Below are 27,871 nucleotides of genomic sequence, written 5' to 3'. Positions count from 1 at the left end.
ATGATTGCGTAAAGTTGTTTATAAATTTACTGTATAATATCTCTAGAGATTTAATTATTTAGGAAAAAAACAAACTAAAATGGTCGTGATAAAGAAGCTAATTTGCTTTTACTGTTTACTAATATAATAATTACACTAATACACTTGTATTAGTGTTGTATTAGGTAACTCGATTCTCTAGTCTCAGTCCGTTGTGTTTTCATTTTTTTGGTCTCAGATCACAGATGTTATTAGAGCGAGATTGTATTAAAATAGTTTACGTCATTAAAATTACTGGTCTATTATATTTTTGTTCATTAGTCAACTACTACATATGCAGTATATACAAACTTATTAATATAAAAAGCACGCTATCGTTTGTCGATGAACCGGTTGTAAAAACCTTCCTCGGCGTATATCATCGGCAGTTGTGATTTACATTCCGTAGTATGTACACGCATTGTAAATGTATATTTTCGAATTGTGTTTATTATTTGTTTAAAATTAAGTAATATCTCGGTGTTCAAATGTGTTGATACTATTATTTCCTATTAAGTATAATCGATCGCATCCGGTTCCGAAACCTTGAACATTTTTGACATATTTTTTTCGACATTTCGACAAAGTTTTTCCTTGTTTGAAGACAAGAGCAAAGATGAGGTTGTTACTTGTGATCTTTTTAGGTGAGTTTTTTGTGTATCTAGTGTCTCTTTGTATATACTCGCTGCCTACATATGTATATATATAGATTGTCAGTTCACGTTTGTAAGGTCGCGTTACGCATGTAAGTTCATGTAACTAACTCTGTATATTCTAAAATCACGTCTCTATTTTTGTTATTTAAAATATTATTTATATTTAATCTGTGATAAATGCGTAGTTATTTTAAAAAACGAAATAGGAATATTCTATAAAAAAGCAATTTGTTTATCGTCATGCGGCTAATGTTGATAAACAATCTTTACATGATGACGTAAGATATATTTTTCCTCCACAGATCTTTAATAATTGTAAATTGCTGGAAACCTGTTAGGGATTAAGTAGTATAAAAACCGTTGTATTTGTTTTGTGGGTATAAGAAGATTAAGTCTAGCAAGATACATAATCTGTACTTCTATATCTATAATATTATTATAAATGCGAAAGTAACTCTGTCTGTCTGTCTCTTGCTTTATCGCGTAAGCCCCCCCCCCCCCAATTTGATGAAATTTGGTATGAAGAAAGCTTGAACTCCCATGCTCTTTGCATAGGCTTTTTATGCCTTACACCGGACGACAACTTGTAAAGAATATAACGAACGTGACTTGTTAAAGATGTTGGAACTTATAATAATCATATAATACAGGAAAAAAACAAGTTAATTATAATGGATTATTTGGTTTAATGCCCTTATTATGAGTTATTAGTTTATAGTAAATTTATTTAATAATTCAATATAAATTAAACTGATTAATGAGGTCGGAGTTTCCTATTAAATAAACACATAACACATTGTTTATTTGTTTTTTTTTTAAATTATCATATATAAAAATATCTTTAATAGTATTGTTTGTCTTTATACTAATAACAGTTAAAAAAAGTGGAGTAAAGTGAAGTAAAAGTTCGGTAATCATAGACTAAATTTTTTTAAATAATATTAATATTGTTAAAAAAACAATAGATGTTTATTTTGTAAATTATTCACTTCAAAAATATTTAAGTGTTCTCAGTAATTCCTAATGTATACACATTAGGAAAAAACGCGGGTAGGCAGATTAGCTCGAAAAAAATAATAATTTGGTTTTATTATATATTTTATTTTTCCTATGCGTGTGATTGTCGGGGCGCTTCTGACTCTTGGGATCGTTCGGGGCTGTGTGCTGTGTGTGTAAAATTTATAGTGATGGAATGGGAAGAGATGTGGGTGTTTTGCTCAATGACATGTGTAAGGGACAATTAGTAACAAATTATTGTATGCCAGTTGCAAGTTATTCACATATAATGAATAATATTTTGAACAGTACTCATTGTCCTTCTACTACACTAATTATATTAGTTGGGAGAATTGATAATTATTAACATTGGCTTCTGAATTATAAGGTCATGTTTAACTTTAGTGGGCACCAGATGGCTAGTTTGTTCAGTAGGAATAAAGCTATACGCGGTGGCTCTTTAATACTTATGAGTAAAAATTTTAAATTTAAGGAACGTAAAGATATTGTGAGCCTTTCTATTGAGCAAACTATAGAAATAGCATAGTATGCGTGTACAGGCCCCCTAGTGGATTATATGAATTTTTTGAAAATGTATTGGAAAATGTTTTATCGAAATTATCTGAATCTAATAAAGAAATTATTGTTTGTGGGGATTTTAATATAAATTTACTGCATAATACAACCATAAGTATTAGATTCAGATCATTGTTAAGTTCATATAATCTGGTAAATCTCTTCTTAGAACCAACTAGAATAACAGATTCCACAGCAACTTGCATAGATAATATATTTGCAACCCATATTACACAACATAAAATTATTATTAATAAACTAAATTCAGATCATTGTGGACAACAAGCTTTATTTAATTTCCATGTTAAAAAAATAAGCAATTCCGAAAAAAATATGTTTGTTCCTTTGACCACAAGTCGTATTGAGAAGTTTAGAAGTAATATTATGGCTAATCTCCCACACCTATCTTTTAGTGATAATCCCAATGTTTTGTATAATAATCTATTTAAATTAATTAGAAACAAGTTTAATGCAATATTCACTTCTAAAACAGTTAATACAAAAAACTTTTTAAAATTCAATGATTGGGCTACTATTGGAATTCATAAAAGTAGGCAACGAATGTACGAGCTTTATAATGAAAGGACGTACAATCACAGTGCCACTTTTGCCAACTATGTAAGTAACTATTCAAAATTATTTAGAAAAGTGTGCTTTTTGGCAAAGTCTTTAACTATAAAAAATAGAATTAAGAATGCACATGACAAAATAAAAATGACTTTGAAAATTATTAATTGTGAAAGTGGTAGAGGTGGCAGTCGCAGCTCCGAATTGAACTTAAATTATAATAATAAAGTCATAAATAGTGAACGGGAAGTTGCTTCAGTTTTTGAACAATTTTTTGCTGACATACCAGTTTCTACAACTAAGTTACTTCTTTTATCTCCAGCAGTTGCCGAATCATTGATGAAAGAAAATGTACGAGAATGCAAATCAAAATTTAATTTTACCCCTGTAAAGACCAATGACATAATTTGTACATTTAAGTCATTAGACATTAAGAAAACTGCTGATCTATGGGGTATTTCTGTAAAGGTGATTAAATCAATTATTGATGTGATTGCACCTTATCTTGCAATAATATTCAATGATTGTATTCAACGTGGTGTATTTCCTGACCTGATGAAACATAGAAAAGACATTCCAATATTTAAACCTGGTAGCTCTTCAGATCCTAACAACTGAAAAGGGCTATTCGCGCAATCTATAACCTAGAAGCCAAGGAATCATTAAGGTATAAATTTAAAGAAATTAAGATATTAACTGTTGCTTCTCAATATATATTCTGTAATGTTTTGTATGTACGGAAAAATAATAATGTTTTTATGAGAAAATGTGATTCTCATACCATTGGTACAAGGAAAAAACACAATCTTGTTACTCCTGTTACTTGACTGCATAGAGTCAGTAACTCTTTTGTGGGGCAATGTATACGCTTCTACAACAGGATCCCAGAAAGCGTTCAAAATGCTTCTGTTGCCAAATTTAAAAACTATGTTAAGGAACGCTTGTATGCTAAAGGTTACTATACAATTAGTGAGTTTATGTTTGATAGCACACCTTGGGAATGAAACTATCGCCTCCTGGCTGTTTCTATTCATATACAATTATGTATGTAATTAATTTGACAAAAAAAAGATCCGCTGAGTTTCTTTCGCTGGTTCTTCTCAGGTCAGGGTGCTCCTTTTTCCGAACCGGTGGTAGTGTTTAATTTGACCATCAATAAGAAAGTGTAATGTTTCTATGTTGAATAAAGGAATTTGAGTTTTTATCTGTGGATCTTCAATGATTCTTTACCTTAATTAATTAATAGTTACTCCTTAAAATAGTAGCTATCTATCACTAAAATCCTCAAAATCCGCTTAGACGTTTCGGAGGTTACCCGCAACAAACAGACTGACCCACGGACAGACTTTTTCTAATAACTGTATACTTTGTTTAAATATCATTTAAACATTCATACGCATTTACTAATTTTATATTAATTTTGACATTACAAACAGACACTTCAATTTTATTTAGTTGTATAGATAACTTTTTATTATACAGAGTAGTACAAACTTTTATTGATAATGACTGGCTCATGACCGATCCGTAGTCCGCTTTGGTGATAATCAGACACAAATCAAAACAACAAACGAAAACGAAAGAGGATATATAAAAGCAAAAATAAAACCAGTAATATTGCGTCAAAGGTACATAATTATAAACCTGTAATTTAATAATTAAAAATGTATTATTGATAAACAAACCGCAAAAACATTGACCGATTAGTAATTTGTTTTATCAAATAGTAACGTCTGCGTTGCGGTTTGAAGTCAATTTACTACTAGATATGTCAATAAAAATATCGATGATAACTCTTGAGTTGTTTGAAAGGTCATCTATATCGTTTATTAAGTAATATCTATCTATAGAACAGTAAAATTATTAAAGGTAAAAAGAATATATATGTATATATATATATTTTATAATACATCTATTTATTATAAGTTACTTTTAAATACGGTTATCATGACAGCCCTATCATTGTTTTATCTTCATAACCTCTTAATAGTACGATACCATGGTAATTTTAATTACAAAGATATATTTAAAAAACTCAATGAAAACTGAAAAATAACATAATTAAATATTCACGAAAACACTTGAAATACATTAAAAATGTGATATGCTTATTGGTGAGCATTGGGTTTAAGACCGACTCGTGTCCCGTAACGGTTAAAGGCACGTCACTCTCGTACAAGTCACGTCTCTTATGACGTCATACCCTAACGGGGCGTAGAGGGGGCATGATGGCATAAGACAGATTCTCTACTCCCTTGTCCCTTGTTGTGTGGCACGTATACTGTATACCTCGTTGCTTTATATTGCTATATCTATAAGAACGATATGCTTATAATATTAAAGAAATTGTATGTTTTTATAAATTACTTTTACTCCATATTTATTTTGATTATATTTTAATTATATTTTCTTTCAATAATCATCAAATTTGTTATATAATCGAACGAGAAAAATATTATTATTGTTATAATAAACTACGTGAAATTATTACAAATCGAATTCGTTGTAGATAATACATTTTATTATATATTGAGTTTATTACCGGTTCTTCTCGGTAGAATTTACATTCAAATTCCAAACCGGTGGGCGGCTTTATTAGTAATTTAATTACCTATATATATTTATATATTTTTAATAGATTTATTGTTTAAATTCTATTGAGCTATTTTTATCGTTGCCTAAAATACGAAAGGATGTATAAAGTTTTCGTATTGCCTAGCAGTGAACTTTCTTTAAATAGGGAAATATAATCTTATAATTCATTCTCAAGATAAAAATTAAAGGGTATAGTTTGTTAAATGAAAAAACCTCAATTCTAAAATATTCCATTAAACAATATGTAAATTTCAGAAATATTATAGTGCGTTCGGGTAAGATCGCGCCAATTGATTTTCCGGCTGATTTTGTATATTGTATCGAGTTAATAGAATCAATTTTATTTGCTTGTATTGCCCGGAAAACTACTTCTTCTTTTGCTGCCATTGTCCCAAACTATTTGGGGTCGGCGCAGCATGTCTTTTCTTTCATTCTGCTCTCAGATCATCCTCTTTCTCTCTATTTCTCTACGCTAATGCATAAATACCTCTCTGCGCCTCACATGTCCATACTAACTCAAAAGTAAACCGTCCTTTCACTTACTCTGCTAATTTTCAAGCCTACTCTCAAGTCTTTATATAACTGGTCTGAGCTTTTCCTCTAACAATGGGGACGACATTTTTTGCTTTCTTCTTTCATTAATTATATTTTTGCTACATTGAGATTAAAAATCATCTTCTTTTTCAATCTACTTTTCTTATCTGTCATTACACTTTGCACTTCTTTCGCCACCATATATATTTGTCTACCACCTCTTTCCGGTTTGATTCTCCCACAATATCCTTTGCTGCACTTCTAATTCACTATGTTATCTAATTCTAACATTCATTCACACTTCAATCTTATTTCGTTCAATCCCATTATATCATATCTCCCATTTCGTTCATTTAATGGATGGGTGGTCTATAAGATGACTTATTTGTAACTTCACGGTTTTTCCATGCAAAAGCAATATACTAATGCTGTGTTACTAGTGCCTCTCCTGGTGTAATTTTATAATCTTTGACATGTTTCAGACTGTTGCTTCTAATAAGGTAATAGTCGACTTGGGATGTATTCTGGCAACTTTTATATTAATGAGGTGTTCATCTCTTTTTCGATCAATGCAATGGCTAGATCAAAAGTTTTACTTTCGTCATTTTGGGTACCAAAACCCTGGACTCCATTTACTCATTCATAACAATAATTCATCCTTCTCACGTGCCTATGAAAACCGCTCCTAAAAATACTTTCTTCATGCAACGGAATAATCATAATTAAATCATCAAAATCTCCCCAAAACTTTTCCTTCACCCTATCCTTACATCCAGTTTGCGATTACTCAATCAAAATCAAAATAGACTTTATTCAAGTAGGCTTTTACAAGCGATTTTGAATCGTCATTTAACAAACTATATTAAGTGAAGCTACCACCGGATTGGAATGTAGATTCTACCGAGAAGAACCGGCATAAAGCTCAGTAGTTACTCCTTTTCAACATTTAAATAAATATTTTTTCAACATTCATAATTATAATATAAAGATTCACTTCACACGCATATTAATTCTCTCTCTCTCTCTCTTGAAAGACTTGTTTTAATTTGGCGATAATAATTGATATCCTACCTATTTCGGTCACAGCGGCCAATCTTAGCAAATGTATAGAAAATATTATACCCCTGTGTAAGTTCAGTTACATACTTATAACCCGATTGGATGGAAAGTTGTGGAGTCCAAGCGCATCACTAAAGATTTTACGTGCTCACTGGGAGACAAATCTGTAAACACAGCTCACCAACCTCATAACTACTAAGAATTCTTCAAAACAACAAACAAAACAAACCTAAATTTTTTTATTGGCCATTCGGGTCGGCTCGGGCTTAAACCGAAGACGTCGGGCTTTAACGAGTAATACATATTACTAATTGAAAGATAATTTCCGAATTGTATCAAAACCTATACAACATTTGGAAGTGAGGTCACATATGTACGGCAAAATTAGTTTTCCAGGAGTATTCCTCGAAACACAGATCTTGTCCATTTGTCTATTTTCTCTTAACGCTCTCAGTTATCTTCCACGAATAATCTTAAATGTCAAAATAGATTCTTAGAAATATATGACATTGTAAATCAGTTTCTATACTAATAAAAAACAAATATATTAAAATAGATCTATCAGAATGTACATAGATTCATAGTAGAAATAAAATATTTTGAACTATCACGTTTGATATGATCAGCACGAACTAAACCAGTTATATTATAGAATATGGTTTGCTACAAGCGAATCTCAGACTTGGCTTCAATTTGGTTTTGGTTTTCCTCTTAAATTAACATTTCTAAGTATTTATTTTATGATTATTGATATACTTAGAAGAATAATTATATGTATGTGAAGAAAAATAAGGCATATTATTCTGCACAACTTACTCTAGTTACTTTTTTTTCTCCTTAGAATTTACATGAACACTACAAAGTGGTTTCATTAAACATGTAAAAATATATTCAATTGACACTTCTCAAGTCAGTATTTAAAATTTATAGCTGCGAACAGCAGTACTAATAATATTATGTATTCTACCGTAATACTTAGGTTGTTTTATTTCGGTTTGAAAAGTTTAATGTGCCAGTTTACCTACAGGCAAAGGGGATATAACATCTTAGTTCCTAAGGTAGGTGGCGAATTAGCGATGTGTGGTATGGTTAATATTTCTTACAGCGCCATTGTCTGGGCGGTACCTGATGTTAATTGGTGGTGATCACTTAACATCAGTTCACCAATTTGCCTGTCCGTCTACCTATATCAAAATATATAGGTAGGTATATATTCGCTTACTTGTACAAATAATATACAGTGAAACCTACTCCAAAACACGCAGCATCTTCTAGTATTCATGTTTTGGACATAATAAATTGATTAGTTTGTTTAAAAAAAACGTAGCTTATATACTCATTTATTAGTATAGATTTTAAAATAACTGTACGTGAAACAAGTATATTTTGATTACTATAAGTATATTTTTCGATCATGATCGCAGTTTAATTTTTTCCCCCAGAAGTTTAATTTTTAAAGCTAATAAAATTAAGTATAGAATATTATTGTTTTCGAGTACTGTAGTAGAGTATTAGCTTCAAATTTATTTCTATTAAATATAACACGAGGATAAAATTCGAAGAAACTCCATTTGACGTCTGTGGTTTTGTAGATCTATTCTCTATACGCAAATTAAATTCTCATATAAATGACATAGCGTTTGATATATTATCAGGTCTAACTTTAAGGCTAAAAGAACCAAAAAGAGTTACCCGAAATGAAATCAATCCAGTAGTTTTTAAGATACTTCTATATATAATACATATATAATACTAGACCAATATTTTTTACATAATTAACTTTTTAAAATATTAATATTAATAACCTTCAGAAAGTATTATGGTTTCTCTTTTGTCATTTATTTTTACTAACATTCACGGAGTATGTTAAACTTGAAAATTAAATGAATACCGCCATATATTCTTAAAAGATGTTAATATTAAGTAAAATTTTTATTTCAGTTCCGATATCAATATGCAGTTCAAACATTCCTATCACCTCGGAGCTCTTAGAGAGCGTCTTTGGAAACCCAGATAGTGAAGCCAGTCCATCAGCGATATCATCGCAAGTGGTCCCTGTTACACCAAGTCCCGATGGGATGACAGACACGGAATATCTTGAAGCCATCGACAAGTACGTGCCATCGGTAGCTGATTATGATAAATTCGACTGGTCGCTTACTAAGGTAAAAGATTGAATAATTTTCTTTAAAAAATTAATTATTAAATTTTTGAGAGTTTAAATACTATTTACATGAAAATGTAGAAGGCACACATATACTTTCTATAGACGTACAATGTAAAATCAAATCAAAAATGTCATAAGTGAGCGTCCTGAGTGTTAACGCAACTGACACTATGAACATATTTTATAGTTGCTTAGTTTTGTTTGTAGTCTATGCGTTCGCTTATTATTCATCTGATTGAATTGGTACTTGTGCAAATATGTGAAGGTTTCTGATAAAGTATCGCTTATATGCATGAGTTATTTTATTTAAATTTTAGCATCACAAATCGTACCCATGATATATTTTCTGCTAAAAATTTCAAGAAATAAATAAAATTAAATGTTGCTGAAAATTTGATTTTGTTATTGTTATGTAAATAAAGTTGTCGTAGAATATGTCTCAAACAAATTGTATACATACGCGTTTATCATAGTGCTATAAATAATTAGAACAATATATTTAATTTAATGCATAATATAATTTTATTTTTCATATATCCTTAGCGAGTAGCTTCGAATTCGCAAGCGAATTTCCTCATATCGCCATTGGGACTAAAACTGGCTCTTTCGATACTCACGGAAGCAGCAACTGGATCTACACAATCTGAGCTTGCATATGTGTTGGGTTTCGACCGTGACACAAATTCTGTGAGACAAAAATTCGCTATGATCTTAAGCTCATTACAGGTACGTATTTTTATTTATTGGGCGACAGGTAAATGGGCCACCTAATGATTGATTAATGATGATATTAACACGGAAGGAAGCGTAAATCTTTCTTATAATTAAAATGTGTATGTTCGCCTCAAATGAAACAAAAATAACTAACAATATCAAATACCCATGAAATTGACATGGAATCATCATGTCTATGAACTCTGGTCATATTACATAGCTCAGATGGCCAAGTGGTTAGAACGCTTGCATCTTAACCGACAATTGCGGGCAAACCAAGCACCACTAAATTTCTATCCGTTTAATTTGTATTTATAATTTGTCTCTTGTTCAGCCATGAACTAATCAAAGACAATGAGATATAACATTGATAATTTTACCACTTTTTATATTCCTAATAATGTAAGAATACGATATCTACTCAGATTGAATTCCGAAAAGTCCTACCCTCAGTATATACTGAAGATAGATCTATAGTGATATTCTAAAGATGAAGAGTTTGTTTGTTTTAATGCCCTAATATTTGAGTCTGATTTGCAATCTTTTTGCATTACATAAACTATTTCTTGAAAAATATTACAGTCTATATAACATATTCGATGGGGTAATAATAATAAAATATATTTTTTTTTTACAGACTCAATCGTCACAGTACATCCTGAACTTAGGAAGCAGAATATATGTCGGAGCGACAGTCATACCTCAACAGCGTTTTGCTGCGATTTCTCAACAGTTCTATAAGACTGAATTAAAGAACTTGGATTTCAGTAATCCTGTAACGGCCGCTAGCGCTATCAATTGTTGGGTTTCTAATGCAACCGAAGGAAGAATTCCGGATTTGGTTAAGCCAGGTAAGGTTCATATAAAAATTGAATGAATTAAATAAAAGTTTATAAAGCTAGACAAAATCTTTTCAATCATTAAATTTGTTATCGTGATTTAAATTAGGAATGTTTATCCCTGGAATAACACGGTGGAACAGATTTTAATCTATCCAATGGTGGTTATTCTTCTCTATCGATCAAATGATGGACTATTGGTACATAAAATTCGTTAAAGATGTTTATCTGCTGAATTCCAGGCATTGAAAAAATGCCGTCCCATTATCGAAATTTTGCACAAAGTCACCTAGCTTGCACAATACAATTTTTAAATAAATATTGTTTATTTTGTTCATAGCAGATTATTTTATTATGTATACCATTTATATTTTGGAATATAATATTTTTTCTCATCATCCTAATTTTGCCGCCCTGGGAATTGGGCCCGCTGAAGATAAGTGACGTTATCCCAGATCAGATTCGATTCCCGCAACTTTTGCAGATACAACTATAATAAGATTTACTTGTTTTATCCTCTGAACTACGAGTATGTATCTGTATCTCGGCTCGAAATTGATTTGCCGAAATAAACATAAAATGTTAGCTTAAATTATTTCATAAGTTTTAGTCACCTAGCTTCATTTTCATTCAATGTCGCTCGGTTATGTGATTATCATACCCTCTAAGATTACGTTTTTAATATTTACATTTGCAGTAAATAATTCTTATTTGCTTTCGAATGTTTCTAAGCTTGGTTAATTTTTGGTTTCAGATGATGTATCTGGCGTATCAGCTTTGGTATTGAACACTATATTCTTCAAAGGTACCTGGCAACATCAGTTCGCACCGAATGCAACTAAATCACAATTATTCTACGTGTCTATTGAAGATACGAAAGAAATTCCTTTTATGAACATTAGAGATAAGTTTTTCTTTGCTGAATCTAAAAGATTTAACGCAAAAATTTTAAGGATGCCATATTTGGTAAGTGATATGTTCATTTAATTTGAGATGATATTATCTTTGTTTAAATGAAGGTCCTAAAAGTGTGTATTGTAATGTTAGTAGTATTTTCCTATTGAAACGAAATTGACGGACAATGAACTATCGGCGAAGACAATAAGATATAGTGTTAACTTTTTGATTCTTTTTAAATTATTATTTCAAGATATTTCAACTGCCATTTGCTAATAATAATGATATTGAATTAAAGATGAATATTGCCATCATTATTTTGTAATTTTCCGCCATGGCTTCAACTTTGAACGCTGTTTCCCTGACATGAGACAACACTAATGTAACAATGGATGTATCGTCACAGAGAAAAGGCAACAGTTCCCAGATAACTAGCGTCAGTCCATTAGATCTCTTGTCATCATCACGACTACGTTTTTTTTTGTATATATTTTGTTGCTGGCTGGCAATGTACCTGATTGTAAATAGTCACCACTGCCTATAGACATTTGTGTTTTGTAATGTAAGAAATATTAATAGTTTCTCGTATCACAAAAACTCCACCAACCTCGTGAACTAAGATGTTATGTTGCTTGTGCCTGTGGTTATACTGGCTCACTCTGCAATACTTAGTATTGCTGTTTGGCCGCAGAATATATGATGAGTGTAAGTGATGAGAAAAGTGAAAACTACTACGACAAATTTCAGAGAACTCAATACCATAGTGGATTATATTATTAAGAGATTAATGTTTATTACCACGTATGTGACTGTATACATATAATTACTTAATTAAAACATTCCAAATTTAAAATAAATAAAAGAAAATATGTTGTTATATTTTCAGGGTAATAAATTTTCAATGTACGTAATCGTCCCAAATTCATTGACTGGATTGCCTTATATTTTCGACGGATTAAGTGAATTACGCACTGAACTGTACTACCTCCAAGAATATTTTGTTGATGTCACTATTCCGAAGTTCCAGTTTGAGTATACTTCGCACCTGGGCGGAATTTTGAAAGAGGTGAGTGATCATTATTAAATCCTTACCTCAAAGAAGAAAACTGACACAACATTCCGAGTCAAACAAGAATTTATCATCGTAGAGTCCAAATGAAACTTGTTGTTGAAAATACTGAAAATTAAATTGTGTTGTCTAGGAATAAAAAAGTATTTATTAAGAAGTGAAGTTACGTTATCGTTAAGCAAATTAATAAAATAATGCAAAGGCACATACAACCTATATGTAGGGAGGAGTATTTAAGAAAAAAAAAAGAAACTTAACGTTGTTTACTTTTGCTTAGAGGTTTTTGTCAAGTGCTTTTTGTCAAGAGAGAAAGACACTTTTTAAAATTTTATATAATATTTTTTAAAAAATAAGGCATTCTTTAAATAAGACTTTACTTTCATAATTACATTCGGAATATGTTTATACATATTGTACATTTATATCGAAATAAAAAAAATAATTGACCTTACTTTTACAAAAAATATTTTGTAATTAAAATTTTTGTACCAAAATTTATTTAAACTTTAAATAAGATTGACGTTACGTATATAAATAAATAAATAAATAATAATAATATATCAATCAATCAACAATAATCATAATCAAAAGTATTCGTTGATTTTAATGCATTAATAAATTTAATTATATTTTATTAACATTACATAATATGTTAGACGTTACTTAGAGAAAAATAGTAGCTACCCAATTTCTTGCCAGTTCTTCTCGGGAGATTTTACATTCCAAACCGGTGGAAGGTTTTTTATTTGATTCAAAACTGTGTCATGTGATAAGAATTTCAAAGTACTTTTATGATTCTACTTGAATAGAAAATTTTTTACTTCGATTGATTTTTGAATCAACAAACTATTGAATTCTAAGTTTAGCACAGAAGACAAAATACCAAATACTTTAAAATCATTTTTTCAATTAAATATTCACGCAAACTTGCGTATCTCAATATGTATGCGATACTGTTTTACCGAAATACTCGCGTATGCAATTATTTATTTCAGTTTAATATAATGTTAGATACATTTCGTCGGTCGTTACGTCGGACAGACCGGCAGGTCGGCAGGTCGGCAGGTCGGACGACCTAAATAATATTTTTATATTGTGACGAAATGGGAATGCTTAGTTTTTTTTTTTAATTGTCGTTCTTAGACTGCGATTCGATAATCGATAGTTGGGCGAGCATTGGGAATAAAATATTAATAACGCATCACCTTGTTACTTGTTACATCAGAGAATATATATATTTAAGAATTTTCATTTTTATATCACAATTTTTTATGTAAATTTTACATGCTAGTCCAGAGTGTATTTATCACAATTGAGTTCTTAATCTTGTTCAGTTACTATTGACACTACATAATTATTATTACTATAGTCTCTCAGCATAGCCTTCTGACGCACTGTCAAATATCACTAATCAAAGACAAACAGATTTAGACATAGACAAATTTTCTTAATTTTAATAATATATAATATTCCTAACACAGAGCATATTTATTATACGTTTTTGTTCATGTTAGTTATATTCGTTTTATTTACAATATTTCCATATGATTTATGATTTCATATGTTTTTTATATATTTGCATAAGTTTAATCGGTCGATAAAAATGCATTTACAAAGAAAGGTTATCGAATATTCAGAAGGTACTTAACATAAAGGTATAAGTTGTACTGATACCGTTTGTTAGTAAATATATTAACCGATAGCGGTCAGTGTTTAAAAATACAATATAAATTGATTGATTTAAGATTTCCCAATGATTCAACATTGGAATAACTTTAAATGACTTACGTTTTCCTCATTAAGATACGTCGTGAACGTCATATGCAAACGTTTGATGTGGGTATTTCCTTGCAATGTTTTCGTTCGATTACATTGACTCAATAATTATGCGGTTGTACAAATTATGCTTCTAAAAACCGATACATAATATAAAGAGTTGATAGAACAGTATTTTATTTCTAATTAAGTTTATTTCTAATTAAAATAACATAAGTAACGCTAAGATGGCTTTGTGGTGAACACGTGTATCGTAACTGAAGGTTGCGAGTTCATAAGGCGTAAGCAACACTGAATTGAGCTGTGGTTGATTTATGTTTATAATTCATCTCGTGCCCTGCTGTGCACTCAGAAATGTGTCTGATGAATATCTGTAATATACCAACCAACTAACCAACATAACCAACCAACTCGCAGTGGAGTAGCGTCTTAAAATAAGCCCAAACTTTTTTTAAATCGTAAATAATGGTTGTTTAGGGTTTTGTCCACAAATATTTTATTAACACTAGTTATGTTATAATATATTATATTTGGGTATTGTTCCATTTTAGTTGGGTATAAGGCAAGCGTTCGAAGATACTGCCTCATTCCCTGGACTCGCTCGGGGTCAAGTTCTCTCCAACAGACTGAAGATTTCCAAAGTATTACAACGGTCTGGAGTTGAAGTAAACGAATTGGGAAGTACTGTATACTCAGCTACAGGTAATATTAATTTTATATTTCAAGTACATTATATCGGTTTCTGGGAAGTTTAAATGAGGCAATAAGGAAACGTGAAGCTCTTTTCTTACTCGGATACTAGGTATTACGAGATAAAGTATCTCCAAATACTTACTTTATAAAATATACGTATATTGTTCATATTTAAACCAAGCACCAATGAATTTCCATGGGCTTCTCTGGTGCTTATAATTCATCTCGTGCTCGGCGGTGAAGTAAAACGTCGTGAGGTGTGCATGAGTATAATTTCAATGAAATTTTGACACATGTATAATGTATAATGTATATCTATAATCCACCAACCACTGTTGAAGAAGCGTGGTTATATTAGCTCCAAAGCTTATTATCAAATAAACAGAAGGCATTAGCCCAGCAATGGTACATTTACAGAATGTACCTTACTTACTAAAATTAATGTTCTTAAGTACACTCTGATTACTTAGTCTTTTGTAAATCAAAATAAGATCAGACATAACTTCTACATACTGTATAATTTATGACATTTCTTCATTCTGATATTGTTTTACAGAAATCGCACTCGAAAATAAATTCGGCGAACAAATGATGCCAAACGCTGAGGTGATTGCGAACAGGCCGTTCCTGTTCTTCATCCAAGACGAGATGACGAGACAACTGCTGTTCACCGGCCGCGTCTCAGATCCGTCCCTCGTCGACGGCGCTTTTAAAGTTACATAATATTTTAAATGACAAGAAATAAAGCACATCTATCATAACATAAAACCATTTCTACATTACAATAATAGATAATTATATTAAAAAAAAATTAAAAGAAATAAACTAATTGTCTTTACTGTGTTCGATACTTTCCCTAAACAAACTATTAAACTGAAATTATTTTGATAAAAATAATATCAAAATTAATTTAAAATAGTATCAAGACAATATTATAGAAATGTCAATTTTATAGTTATAAGACGTTTTCATATTCGTACAGGGGACCAATTCTACGAACTTATAACGATTATGATAGGTTCCCGACTCTATCCCATTCCAAATTTTTAATAATCATCCCAAAAGTAACCTCAGCTTAATCGTGACGGAGGACTAATTCAACTTATTTAACTTCGACGGAACTGCAACTTGATTTGGTTAGTGGAATAGAAAATTGGTTGAACGGCAACGTTCGATTTGATTACGATAAAATGACAATTTCTTAGCAAAATTGGCGTCATGTATTTGTAATGAGAGTAGTTCTTGACTTGGCGTATCAAGCGCAGTCGCTTTTTTTGATTAAATAGTTGTTTATTAAAATATTACAATTAATACAAAAACTCGTCACATATACACTGAAGTAATAAAGAACTCACCAAAATATCGAAACAGTAGCTTAATACTACTGAAAAAACCTATCTGTACGATTTTATTTGTTAATTGCATTATTTACTTACGTTAAGTAAAAAAATCAAAAAGGTGTTCTACACATAGTCGTGGTCGTGATAATACGCGACCACACGACGCCAATTGCTGCCATTAAATAGAATGACTGTACGCATTGAGTTATACATAAAATCACCTTGTTTTATATTTATAATACATAAATTTATTATTTAACAAATGGATGAATAATGTAGAATTCATTAGCGTTATATTGATTGAAATACAGTTTGATCATTATAATTAACTACCTACTTAGTGAAAACGATTACATTTGTCTGTATAAAAGGTATATGTATGCATATCAACGCAATGTAACTATACAATATGTTGATGGTTTGTTCCCTATACCATAAAGTCCTTTTTTTTTTGCTTAATAATAATGTAACCCATTCAAACATTGAATCCTTGTTGTTATGTTTCGGATACCTCATAAACCAAAGGTAATATATCAGGTATATATTATAATAATCCAGAATAATTAAACCACAGAACACGTTACATTATTTCGAGTTATTAGCACTTTTTAAACAAAACACTGCGGCTTCTGGATCATTATTTAGCCTGTACTTGGAATGTTATCTGTTTTTAATACTGTTAATGTGAGTAGAATGATCTCGTTTTGATCAGGTAAGATCTAATAATTGTAGTGTCTATAGAAACATTTGTGTATTACAAGATGTAATTAAACCACTAATAAATAGTTATAGAATGTATTGCGTCAATTGTAAATTACGTTTGATTAGATGCATGATAGAATTAATTATAAAATATACTTATAGAGAGGAATATGTCAAACGAGATATAATAGTTGAAATAAATATCTAAGAAGCATTTCCTATATCGAAAAAATAGTTAGAATTTTGAACGTAGCAACTTAGAACCTTGTTAAAATACTCTTATTGACCAGAATCAAAATTAATTATAAAATAAAATTACTACGTATCTATGTCATTTATTATTTATGTATTGTTTAATTAATAGCAAAATAAATGTAACACACGTACTTACATAGTCGACTCAGTAATACGTCCACGCATTAAACGTAAATAATATAATCATATAGTTTTTTTTTAACCCTATGTCAAGACTAATAAAAAAAATTTGAATGCATCTACTGCTGAACATAGGCTTCTCCCATGGTCCACCTAATCTCCGGATACTCTGCCATCCCCAAACAGTCGGGTTCCGTCACAACCTGTCTGCCGATCAGCGGTCTTCACTCTTGGACTCGTATGCTCTAATGGCTTTAAATACGCTGCTTAAACAAGACAGTGACGTTTAGAGAAAAAAAATAAAACATTAATTACTCAGAATTGTATCGGTCAACTAAAATGCTAGTAAAGTTTTCCTTTAGTAATTTTTTCAGAGACCAAGACCATTTTTTTTTAAATTATCATGATCTGTGTAACTGTACGACAATTGAGGTTCATGGATTAAAATGATGGATTATAAAATAAGTTAAGATTCTGCACAGTTTTCGTACGAAACATGTTTGGAGTTAAACGAATAAAAGTTTGTCTTGGTCTGTTATTTCGAATGGAAATGACAATGAAACTATCGATAACTCTCGAATACGAGTAGGCTAGCAATATAATCAACTTAATTTATATTATGTATGAAATTATTTTTATCTAAGTATTTATAAATTATAATGATAAATTGTAACGGTACAAATTGGAAAAATTGTGTATGTTTTAATCTCTTTGTTTTTGATTAGTTGACAATAATTTTGTAGTGATGATAAAATATAAAAAAAAAAAACTTTGATTACATACAAAATTAGCTGACCGATGTATTCCTTAGTTCGGGACGATTCCTTCGGGTAGTTTTTGGTTAAATTTACTGTTGTGTCACAATACATTTACAGCAATACGATTCATTATGAATTAGATTAAATTATAATACGAACCATATAGATATTTTTAAAAATAAACATTGTCAATGATTTGATAAATACGAGAAGTAAAGATTAATTTGTAATACACATGTAACTTCTTTTTTCACAAATTAATACCTCTCTGAGGCATGATTCGGTATGTCTTTAGTTGGTCTATTAATAAATTTAAATAAAAAAAAAAAAAGATAAATAAGACAAACAAGGCGTGGTGAATTCAATTAATTTTATTGTTATTAATTAACATGCCTCTGTAACTTATAAGAATTTCCTGCCGATTTTTCTCGGTAGAAACTACATTCCGAACCGGTCCACTTTATATTTAATTCAACTGTAACATGATGATTTAAAAGTTCTTTTATTAGTCTATTTGAATAAAATATTTTTGATTTTGATTTTAAAAGTCTTCTCATCAAAATCTAGTACATAATTAATTACAGAGATTATTAAAAATACCAAAATATTCATGTTTAGACGAGTGGTACCGAGCATGTCGGGTATTCATAAATCTCTAACAGCAGCGTGACACTAAAATGCAAGAGTACGTCCACATTATTCTATACAAAGGAGATCAATTTAAAGTAGGTAGCTACATAATAATTTACAAAATATCTATTAATATGAACATCTCAAATTACCTATTTATAAAAAGAAACAAGACGAAAAAATAAAAAAATACGTTTAAATATTCAATAAATTGGTATGAAATGATTATATTCCGAGTGACGTAATAGTAAAGCTGAAAAACTGGTCTGCTACATGTAGTTCCGCATGACACGCGACATTTTTTTTTTCATCTTATTCAATATCATTCTTCATTCGTTTTGAGTCCTATTTGTTAACCATTCGTTCATTGTTTTTAAACGATCCTCGGATCTCGATCATTGAGATATGGTTCTTTGTTGTGTTAACGCGTGTTTATTATAGTGTTTTTGTATATTGCGAAAAATATAAAATATGTTTTTGTTTACTGGTGAGTAATAATTAGACTTTGACGTTCTTTTTTCTTTTAAAATATACGATATTTTCGTCTAGTTGAGTTATTTAAGCTTTTAAATAGGTTAAATCTTTTTTGTAACTAAAATGTTTTAAATACATATTAATATAATCTGTATTTAAACCATTCTGGTTTTATGTAATTTTTATACTCCGGTAAAAAATACCAAAATTAAGGAATATTCTGTCAAGCTATTTATTAATTTAATTTAGTTATTAATTCTACATTTTATTTTATTTTGAATTATCGTTATTTGTTATAATTAATCGAAACTAAGCCTTCGTTCTTGATATTGCAATAAATAATTAAATACTGTTACTTTTTTTCAATAATAAACTGGTTACAAGAGGAAAATTTCCAACTAAATCAAAGGGTAATCAACATAGCGTATCATATTAGACAGCTTGATTATTTAAGAACACAAGGTTTTTGTTTTTTGATTAAAGCATGTCTTTATATATAAAGTTTATTTGTAATAGTGCGATATTACTTCCCTGTCATCAAAAGCATCATAAATAGTCTTATTGTTGGGTTTTTCTGACTATTTCAAGCAGTACTCACACAATAATTTTTTCCATATTTGTGTGTGTTTAATGAAGGCTTAGATTCGTCCTTAAACATACATGTACGATTATATTAATAATCACCATAGATTATTTCTGTAAATAATTGTACCTTTACACTAGAAATATATATTATGTATACGTATCAGATATTAATAGTGTTACTTTTAATAAAAACCTGGGAAAACTTGACTCGTAACTATACAGTGACGCTCGTTACGCACTTAAAAGTCATTAAAACTAGCCTGCTTATAAATCTTAGTTATCGTCAGCTTGGTATTGTGAACGAGTGAAGATTTTATTAATTATATACGTTCTTGCAGTATTTTTACTAGCTGGTATAGGGAGCCTCGATTGCCGCCAAAATGTTCCATCAGACATATCACGGCTAAACTTTTTCGATACGGACCTACTTCGATATACTGCTGAAGATAAAAAAGGAAATGTAATGGTATCACCTGCCAGTATTAAATCAATTTTGGCTATGCTATTGGAAGTTACAAGTGGAGATACAGAGGCTGAAATTAAAAGTGCATTGAGATTGTCACCATATAAAGATGAAGTTAGAGATCAGCTGAATCTATACTTGAACGCATTATACGTATGTCTATTACTTATTACTAATTTGCTTTAAATAAAAAAATATACATATTAGTATTTTATTATTATATTTTTTAGACTCAGTAGTGTTTACAAATGTTTAAATACTTATGAAAACAGTTTTAGAAATAATTTACCAGTTCACCTGAACAGCGGGTATATTAGGTGGTTTTCATATTTAGATAATTGACTAAATGTTGATGAATGTGGTTCTTTGTAGCTGATGTCCACAGTAAATATGAAAATTTATTTGTACTTTACAAATTATAAAAAAATATAAATTTAAAACGGTTTAAGCAATACAATTATTCTTATTACAGGCGAACACTTCAGGGGTCACTCTCCAAAACACGAATGCAGTATTTGTATCAAACAGGCTAAAACTTAAAAAGGAGTATGAACAAGCTGTACGCAATATTTACTTGTCAAGTGTTTATACAGTCGACTTTGGTGATACATTAAACGCCGCTAATACTATCAATCGTTGGATCAATCACCACACAAAGGGACTCATACCGGCTTTGGTTCAACCTTGTAAGTAAAAATTGCTATTGAATCGATAGTTTTATCTAATTTGGGTATATTTTCCAAATCGTCGTAATACTAGTTAAAACTCTAATAAGCGATATTTTTTTTTTTTTGCGATATGTTGGTAATTATGCCGTAATGATAGATTTGTATAACGTGACGCGAATTTTGTGGCATGAATATATGTATGATTTTTATTTTAAACTAGTTATCGGTTAAAAGTCGACGTAAAGCGTCTTTATTTTGGGACAATTCTACTAACAAAATTAAATTTTCGCTCGAAATGCAATCCTTGCCCTTTAGTTGTTTTTTCTATTTTAATGACACGACAATTACAGTTGCGGTTCAATCGAAGTAGGATCGAAATAGAATCGGAAATCTATCGTAACTTTTATATACTAGTCAAATTCCCCAATTACGTTTCAATTGAGAATAATTGTTGTGAAGAATAATCTAAATTGGATCGGAATGGAATCGGAATCATTATAAATTAGTAGATTTGGCTCCCCGGTTTAACACTGCCGTACTAAAAACCTCACCAAAGTTTCATCACAATCGGATGAATAGATAAGGAACACATATAGGACAGATATACAATCATTAATTTTTATTTATTACAAGATTAATAGTTATATATTATATTTATATATATATATATATATAGGTAATAAATATTAATTATTATTGGGTTTTTGTTAATGTATTTTAATACATAATAATTAATTGAATAGATTCAAGTTCTTTGTTAATAGGTACCGGATATTAGGATTATAGAATTGCATAATATTTAAATTATAATGCTTGATGGGTTATCTTTAAATATGCAGACATATTTGAAAATTATACACCGAACGTGAATACAAATTGATGTACAGTTTTTCTTTAAAATAGCGTTAGTTCAGCGTTTCGGATTATACGGTGATTTAAAAATATTCCACAAAACGTTATAATCAAATTATGCTTGTCTTAAACGTCGCATCTCAAAACAAACGAGGAGACGTTTTTCGTAATGCCTAAACTTATACCAGAAGTTGTAACCTGTGGAGAAGGCTTTAGTATATAATATAATATGGTTATATAAGTTGGACTATTGAAATAGCTGTAAATTTCTTGTTCTTATAAAAAATAATAGTGAGCAGAGTTGGGGAAGCACGCGACAGCTGATCTATTGGCTTGTTTTTTTTGTATGGCCTAAACTAATAATGAAAATATTCAATGTTACTAGGGTCACATGACAATAACGTAATATTTAAGTGAAAAACTTTCATATTCGCAATCGTGTTACAGAGTTATATGACGAGTGGTATATATATAAGACTAATTGAAATCAGTTTGTAATACACAACGGCATACAATACATAAAAGGCATTTAGACAAGCTTCGAGAAATAAGGGAATCATAATTTTTTGTATAAAATTGATTTGGATATCTCTTTAAGTTGTTAAGTTGGTAATTAACTACCTACTGGTTAATATTCCGCTTCTGAAATTAACTAAATTATTAGTCGGTATAAACGATAATTTAAATCTAATTTAAATCTAACGATAAATTAAATCACACTCCTGTTAGATCGCTTTATACTTTTAATACTCAAACAATGTATCAGATTATATGTATCGTTGTTGCGATTATCCTTGCGTTTTTAATCTTGAATGTTAATCTTGAAAATTCTTGGACATTTGTCTACCGTGAAGTTCTTCACCTTTAATTAAAAAGCTATAAAGGCTATTCATGTAATTATTTCTTAGTCGTATTTATAATGTCTATAAAATATTATTGTAACATTATATGCAAGAAAAGCATTACAAAGAGTTGACAAGTATCCTTGAAACACGATGTAGCTGTGATGTTTCCGGTCGTATAAAATAATGAAGGTTTTCTCATCTCTGGTTATTTAAAGTTAAAGGTCATGAAAGTAGAAATTCATCTTAAAAGCTTCCCAACGCTTATCTTCATTGAAATAAGATACACAAACATATATCCATACCTTTTATCGCTTAAAAATGTATTCACTTAACGTAATTATAATTTTAATATTTTATAAAGTAAAGAACATAAAACGCAGAAAGAAACCTCTACTAACTTCTCGGCCTTGGTTTTATATTTTTAGCGATAAATATCTCCGTTCTGTTTTTTTTTTGTGGATATTATCGCCGTTCCGAGCAAACTCAACGCCTTAGGCAAATAGTCAGAATGGCGCTTTTGGAAACTTATTTCGGAACAAAAGAAAACATTTTTTTTTTTAATTTCATGTATTTTAGTAATCACAATTTGAGAAGCTTCTATACTTACTACTTACTGTTTCATAAATGTTTATTGCAATTAAGTTATGACCCGGGATAAGAAATTTTATGGTGATGGAAGTTTTTATGCAAAATTTGTTTTTATGTCGAGGGTGGTTCGAGGCTTTAAATTTTTTTTTAAATTGATATATATGAATTTTCTTGCGTCTTTTTTTTGTGTTTTTAAAAACTTTATATTATGCTAAGCTAGAAACTGTATCTTATACCAAAGAAATTATTTTCTTCAAATTCGTATCCTATTTACTGAAATAGGCTTAGGGCATTTTTTTAAATTAAGAATATTGTATATATCCAGCAGACTTTAAATATTAAATAGTTTATATAGTACTGATGTTTAAATTGATATCGACAAACATTGGTTAGCAAATACGAAAAATTCTTTGGAATTCTTACATATTAGGTATGTATGTTTCAAGGAACGGCAATATAGTTGTTTAACGACGGACTAACAACCATTAAATCAACCGCAAAGATCTGCTTACATCTCCAATAGTGGTTTCATAGTTTATTTTATAAAGTATGTATTACATTTTATATTTGCCAATCATATTATCTATAGTCTATTCCAATCACAAGAAGAAAAATAACAAATTAACAATTTTTAAAAAGGAATTGAAGCGATGTCATCGGTCGAGTCGAGATTTATGATATTTATTATGGATTTGCGAAAAAATTGAGTTTTAAATATCGACGGAGTTGATTAAAGTAGCATTGAATAGACAGTAGATAAGTGGATTAGTGTTAGGTATATTATACATAAAGATATATTAATAATAAACTGTTTGTCGTACACAGGGTAACTGAGTTATTATTAAATCGCATAGAATACGTTCATCTAAGGTTTGTTCATCTCAATTCCTTCTTTTAGTTTAATAGGCTATATATCTTGGCCCCTCATACAGTTTTTTTTAATACTTAATCACTATGATATATACATATATATAAACATTATGACTATACTGTCTTTTATATTTTTAACAGACTTAAAAAAGAAGTGTATCAATTGTGTTGTGTTTTTATGTATGTTAGCTTAGAACTCCGTCTTAATCAATGAATTTGTAAAATTTAACCAAATTAGAAGATCAGATCAAAAATATACTTTAATAAGTTTAAAAGTCAATACATTAAACTGATAATGAAATTTATTTCATAAAGATAGTTGTAACAATGCATCTCTCATCAGTCATTACAACTCGATACTGTACTGTACTATTAAAGTTACAATGTAAAATAAAAGTGAAGTAACAGCCTCTAAATGTTTTAAGGTTCGGCTAAGACCTCCACTGTTTTTTTGAGTTTTTGAGCTTTTCCACCACGCTCCGAAGCGGGTTGGTAGATAACAAATAACAGATTATTATCATTTGCCACACACACACAGGTATCCTCACGATGTTTGTTTTCGACGCCGGACAACACATTTGTAATGAAATTAAGCGATTTAAAAAATATATGATATTTCTGCATGTTCAGGTTTGAACTCGGAAACCACGGTTAAGATTCATGTCTTCTAATCACGGTTCTTGCAGGTCTAATGAATATCAAAACTTAAAAAAATAAATGCTATAACCAATGCTAATACGTTTTATTTACAAGATGCTTCGGTTGATACTATCACATGCGTGGAGTAGGCGTTTAGCAGGGTTCGTTTCAATCCAAGTTTGAAAGGTGGATGAACAGCTATGAATAGTTATGATAATATTTTTGATGATGATATTTTGGGGACCCTTTAGTGCCAAAACAATTGCATTTAAATTTAAACACTATAAATAATTGTGGAAATATAAGTGGAACTCCAAAGATATTGCTTTTTTAAAAATAATCAATTTCTTAAACTTTAATTTCAGCGGAGATCAACCCAACTTCAGAATCGTTATTGACAAACGCGTTGTACTTTAAAGGTACATGGCGTTATGCCTTTAATCCAAAATATACGCATGCCAGTTGCTTTTATAATGGAAATTCCTGTCAAAAAGTAGCCATGATGGAATTACACGAAGACATGAATTATGCGTACATCGATAATTTGAGATCTCACGCTTTAGAACTACCATATGGGGTAAGCTTCTTTCTGAATTAATCATCGTTCTTTTCTAAAAAAAAAACTATGTGAAATAATCACTGCATAAAAATATAACAATATTATAGTATAAATTTGAGTAAGGAGTATCTATTTCCCAGTGACAGACCTACCCAGGTACTGCCTACTTGCTAAGTCACACGTTTTGTTATCGTTCAATGTTGTGAAACGACTTTTAGTAAAACTAATTTTACTAAATTATTAGGATATCACTTGTAAAAATTTAAATACTGACTTTCAGTGATACGACCTTTATTTAATTTTAATATTATTATAGATCTCATATAACTTTCTAAAATTTCACGATCGTGAACTGCTGTGAGATTTGAATTTGTTCTTACTGATAGTTCTAGATGTTTTTATGTCTGTTCTATCGTAACGTATGTTAAATAATAAAAACGTTTATTTTCAGACTGGTCGTTATTCCATGTTTGTATTAGTTCCGCACGATCGTAGCGGCATAAATACTTTAATCAGAGATCTTCCATACATGAGTCTCCCACAGATAACATTATTAATGGAATCCACAAGCGTCCGTCTGTTTATGCCCAAGTTTACAATTGATTATAGTGACAGCATGGTGGAACCTTTACGCAAAGTAAGTTCATCAGATATTACCTTTTATTAGAAAACACTTATTAGGTTTTGATTCTCATATGAATGAGGATATCCGATTAGTTAATTTTTAAAAAGTTGATTCAAGTTTTTGATTTAAGAAAAAGTAAAAATATATAGTTACTTATGGAATTGATTACCATTAGTATGAACTAATTAAAGGTACATAACTATTGAAGTGCGTAACTTCAGCAAATCGTTTGATTGAAGATACTTATTAACACTGACCTCAAGGTCAAACAATAATCTTCTGAGTGATCATTTTATAAACCTACCTTTAAGGCGAAGTCTAGTGGCGATATTGCGAGTACTGGACTACTAGATTCTAGTCTAGATTCTACTCGTATTGCACTCTTCGCTGATGAAGGTAAAACACCCGACAAAAATACATTTAATTCTATTATTTTAAATATATTCTATTTTTCTAACATTAAGCGGAAACTACTGCAAATATATGGAAATTTTTTTCCTGGATCTATTCTTTAACTTGCGAAATTATAGGTTTCACAGAACTTTATGTTTATTACCAATAATCAATGACGGAATGAACAAGATCAATTGCGTTAATTTTTATTTTTTCTCCTTGTATATTTCTAATTATTAAAAATAATTACAGATGAGGATCAACACATTATTTTCGAAAAATGCAAATCTTTCAGGAATGTTCGAAAATGGTTCCGCACAAGTGAATAATTTTTTGCACAAAGTTTACTTGTCAGTTGACGAGACGGGTACGGTAGCTGCTGCATCCTCGTCAGCAATGGTCATACCTCTCATAGAGGATGGAGTCCAGTTGAAAGTGGATAGGCCTTTTGTTTTCTTCATCAGAGATAATGAACTAGAACTCATTATTTTCGAAGGGAAGATTGAAGAGCCTTCTCTGTATACAGAACAAAATGTAGTCGGTATGTACGATCAATCAATTGGGAAGACTTACGTAATAAATTATAAGTTGATAGTTACTAATTATTTTATTATTTAAGAGAACCTAACAGCCTTGGTCATTCTGTAAAGACGTAAAGGTCTATTCCACGAGTGGAACTACTAATTAACACACTCGTGTAGAGTCACTCATCAAAGCGCGTGGCTAGAGATAAGCGATACAAATTAGCTATGTTGGCTAATCGACGGCAACGCGACCTCGAATCCTTTAAGAGTTCGTATTATGGAATGAATTTTACTGACAAAACAAATTGAATGTAGACGCGAAAATAATTATCTAAATCGGTTTATAAACATAAGGTTATACCCACATTAAAAATATATGTAGGTACAGACGAAATGTGAATCTTTATAAATTTCTAAATGTATGAAAGCATTAATTTCTTTATTTTGCAGATCCCATGCAAAGAAATGGACAAATCCCCCAGAACACTGGACAGTGGCGAAGTGGTTAATATTATTATTAGTTTATAGCAGCTTATTGGTAATTGTAACATATCAAATAATATAATAAAATATATGTATAATTATAATGTCACCAGTATTAAGGAACAAATGATTTTTATTCATTCCTCTAACAATTTATTTTATAACAAGTTCTTTACATAAAGGTTAGTTATTAACATTAAGGTATTAACTATGTATATATAAATAAGAATAAAAAGAGTTGATTTATATATCCTGACCGCGTGGAAAGGGGGCAAGAATGCTAGCAGCATGAATCGCAATTCCGATCGTTTGGGATAAAAATGAACCAGTGGAGGCAATAAG

General features: G+C 30.2%; 1 protein-coding gene across 1 annotated transcript; it reads left to right on the top strand.

Moving 5' to 3' along the window:
- The first annotated feature begins 367 nt into the window (after window positions 1-367).
- Window positions 368-27,644, top strand: LOC113401703 (uncharacterized). The gene is made up of 14 exons (XM_064218139.1): window positions 368-662; window positions 8,943-9,166; window positions 9,712-9,894; window positions 10,520-10,733; window positions 11,476-11,687; window positions 12,505-12,684; window positions 15,015-15,165; window positions 15,713-15,876; window positions 20,298-20,636; window positions 20,956-21,169; window positions 25,311-25,522; window positions 25,956-26,141; window positions 26,775-27,063; window positions 27,497-27,644. The coding sequence occupies exons 1-14, from the start codon at window positions 635-637 to the stop codon at window positions 27,553-27,555; spliced, it is 2,655 nt and encodes an 884-aa protein (XP_064074209.1). The 5' UTR covers window positions 368-634; the 3' UTR covers window positions 27,556-27,644.
- The last annotated feature ends 227 nt before the right edge of the window (window positions 27,645-27,871 follow it).

This window comes from Vanessa tameamea, chromosome 20, assembly GCF_037043105.1.
Source record: "Vanessa tameamea isolate UH-Manoa-2023 chromosome 20, ilVanTame1 primary haplotype, whole genome shotgun sequence".
NCBI classification, from domain to species: Eukaryota; Metazoa; Arthropoda; class Insecta; order Lepidoptera; family Nymphalidae; genus Vanessa; species Vanessa tameamea.
This window is presented reverse-complemented; position numbering and strand designations above follow the sequence as displayed.

Excerpts from the sequence above, each read along its gene's own strand:
- LOC113401703 (XM_064218139.1), top strand. The coding sequence starts at position 635 with ATGAGGTTGTTACTTGTGATCTTTTTAG. Across the intron at positions 663-8,942 it reads GTTACTTGTGATCTTTTTAG|TTCCGATATCAATATGCAGT; the intron begins GTGAGTTTTTTG and ends TTTTTATTTCAG. Across the intron at positions 9,895-10,519 it reads TGATCTTAAGCTCATTACAG|ACTCAATCGTCACAGTACAT; the intron begins GTACGTATTTTT and ends TTTTTTTTACAG.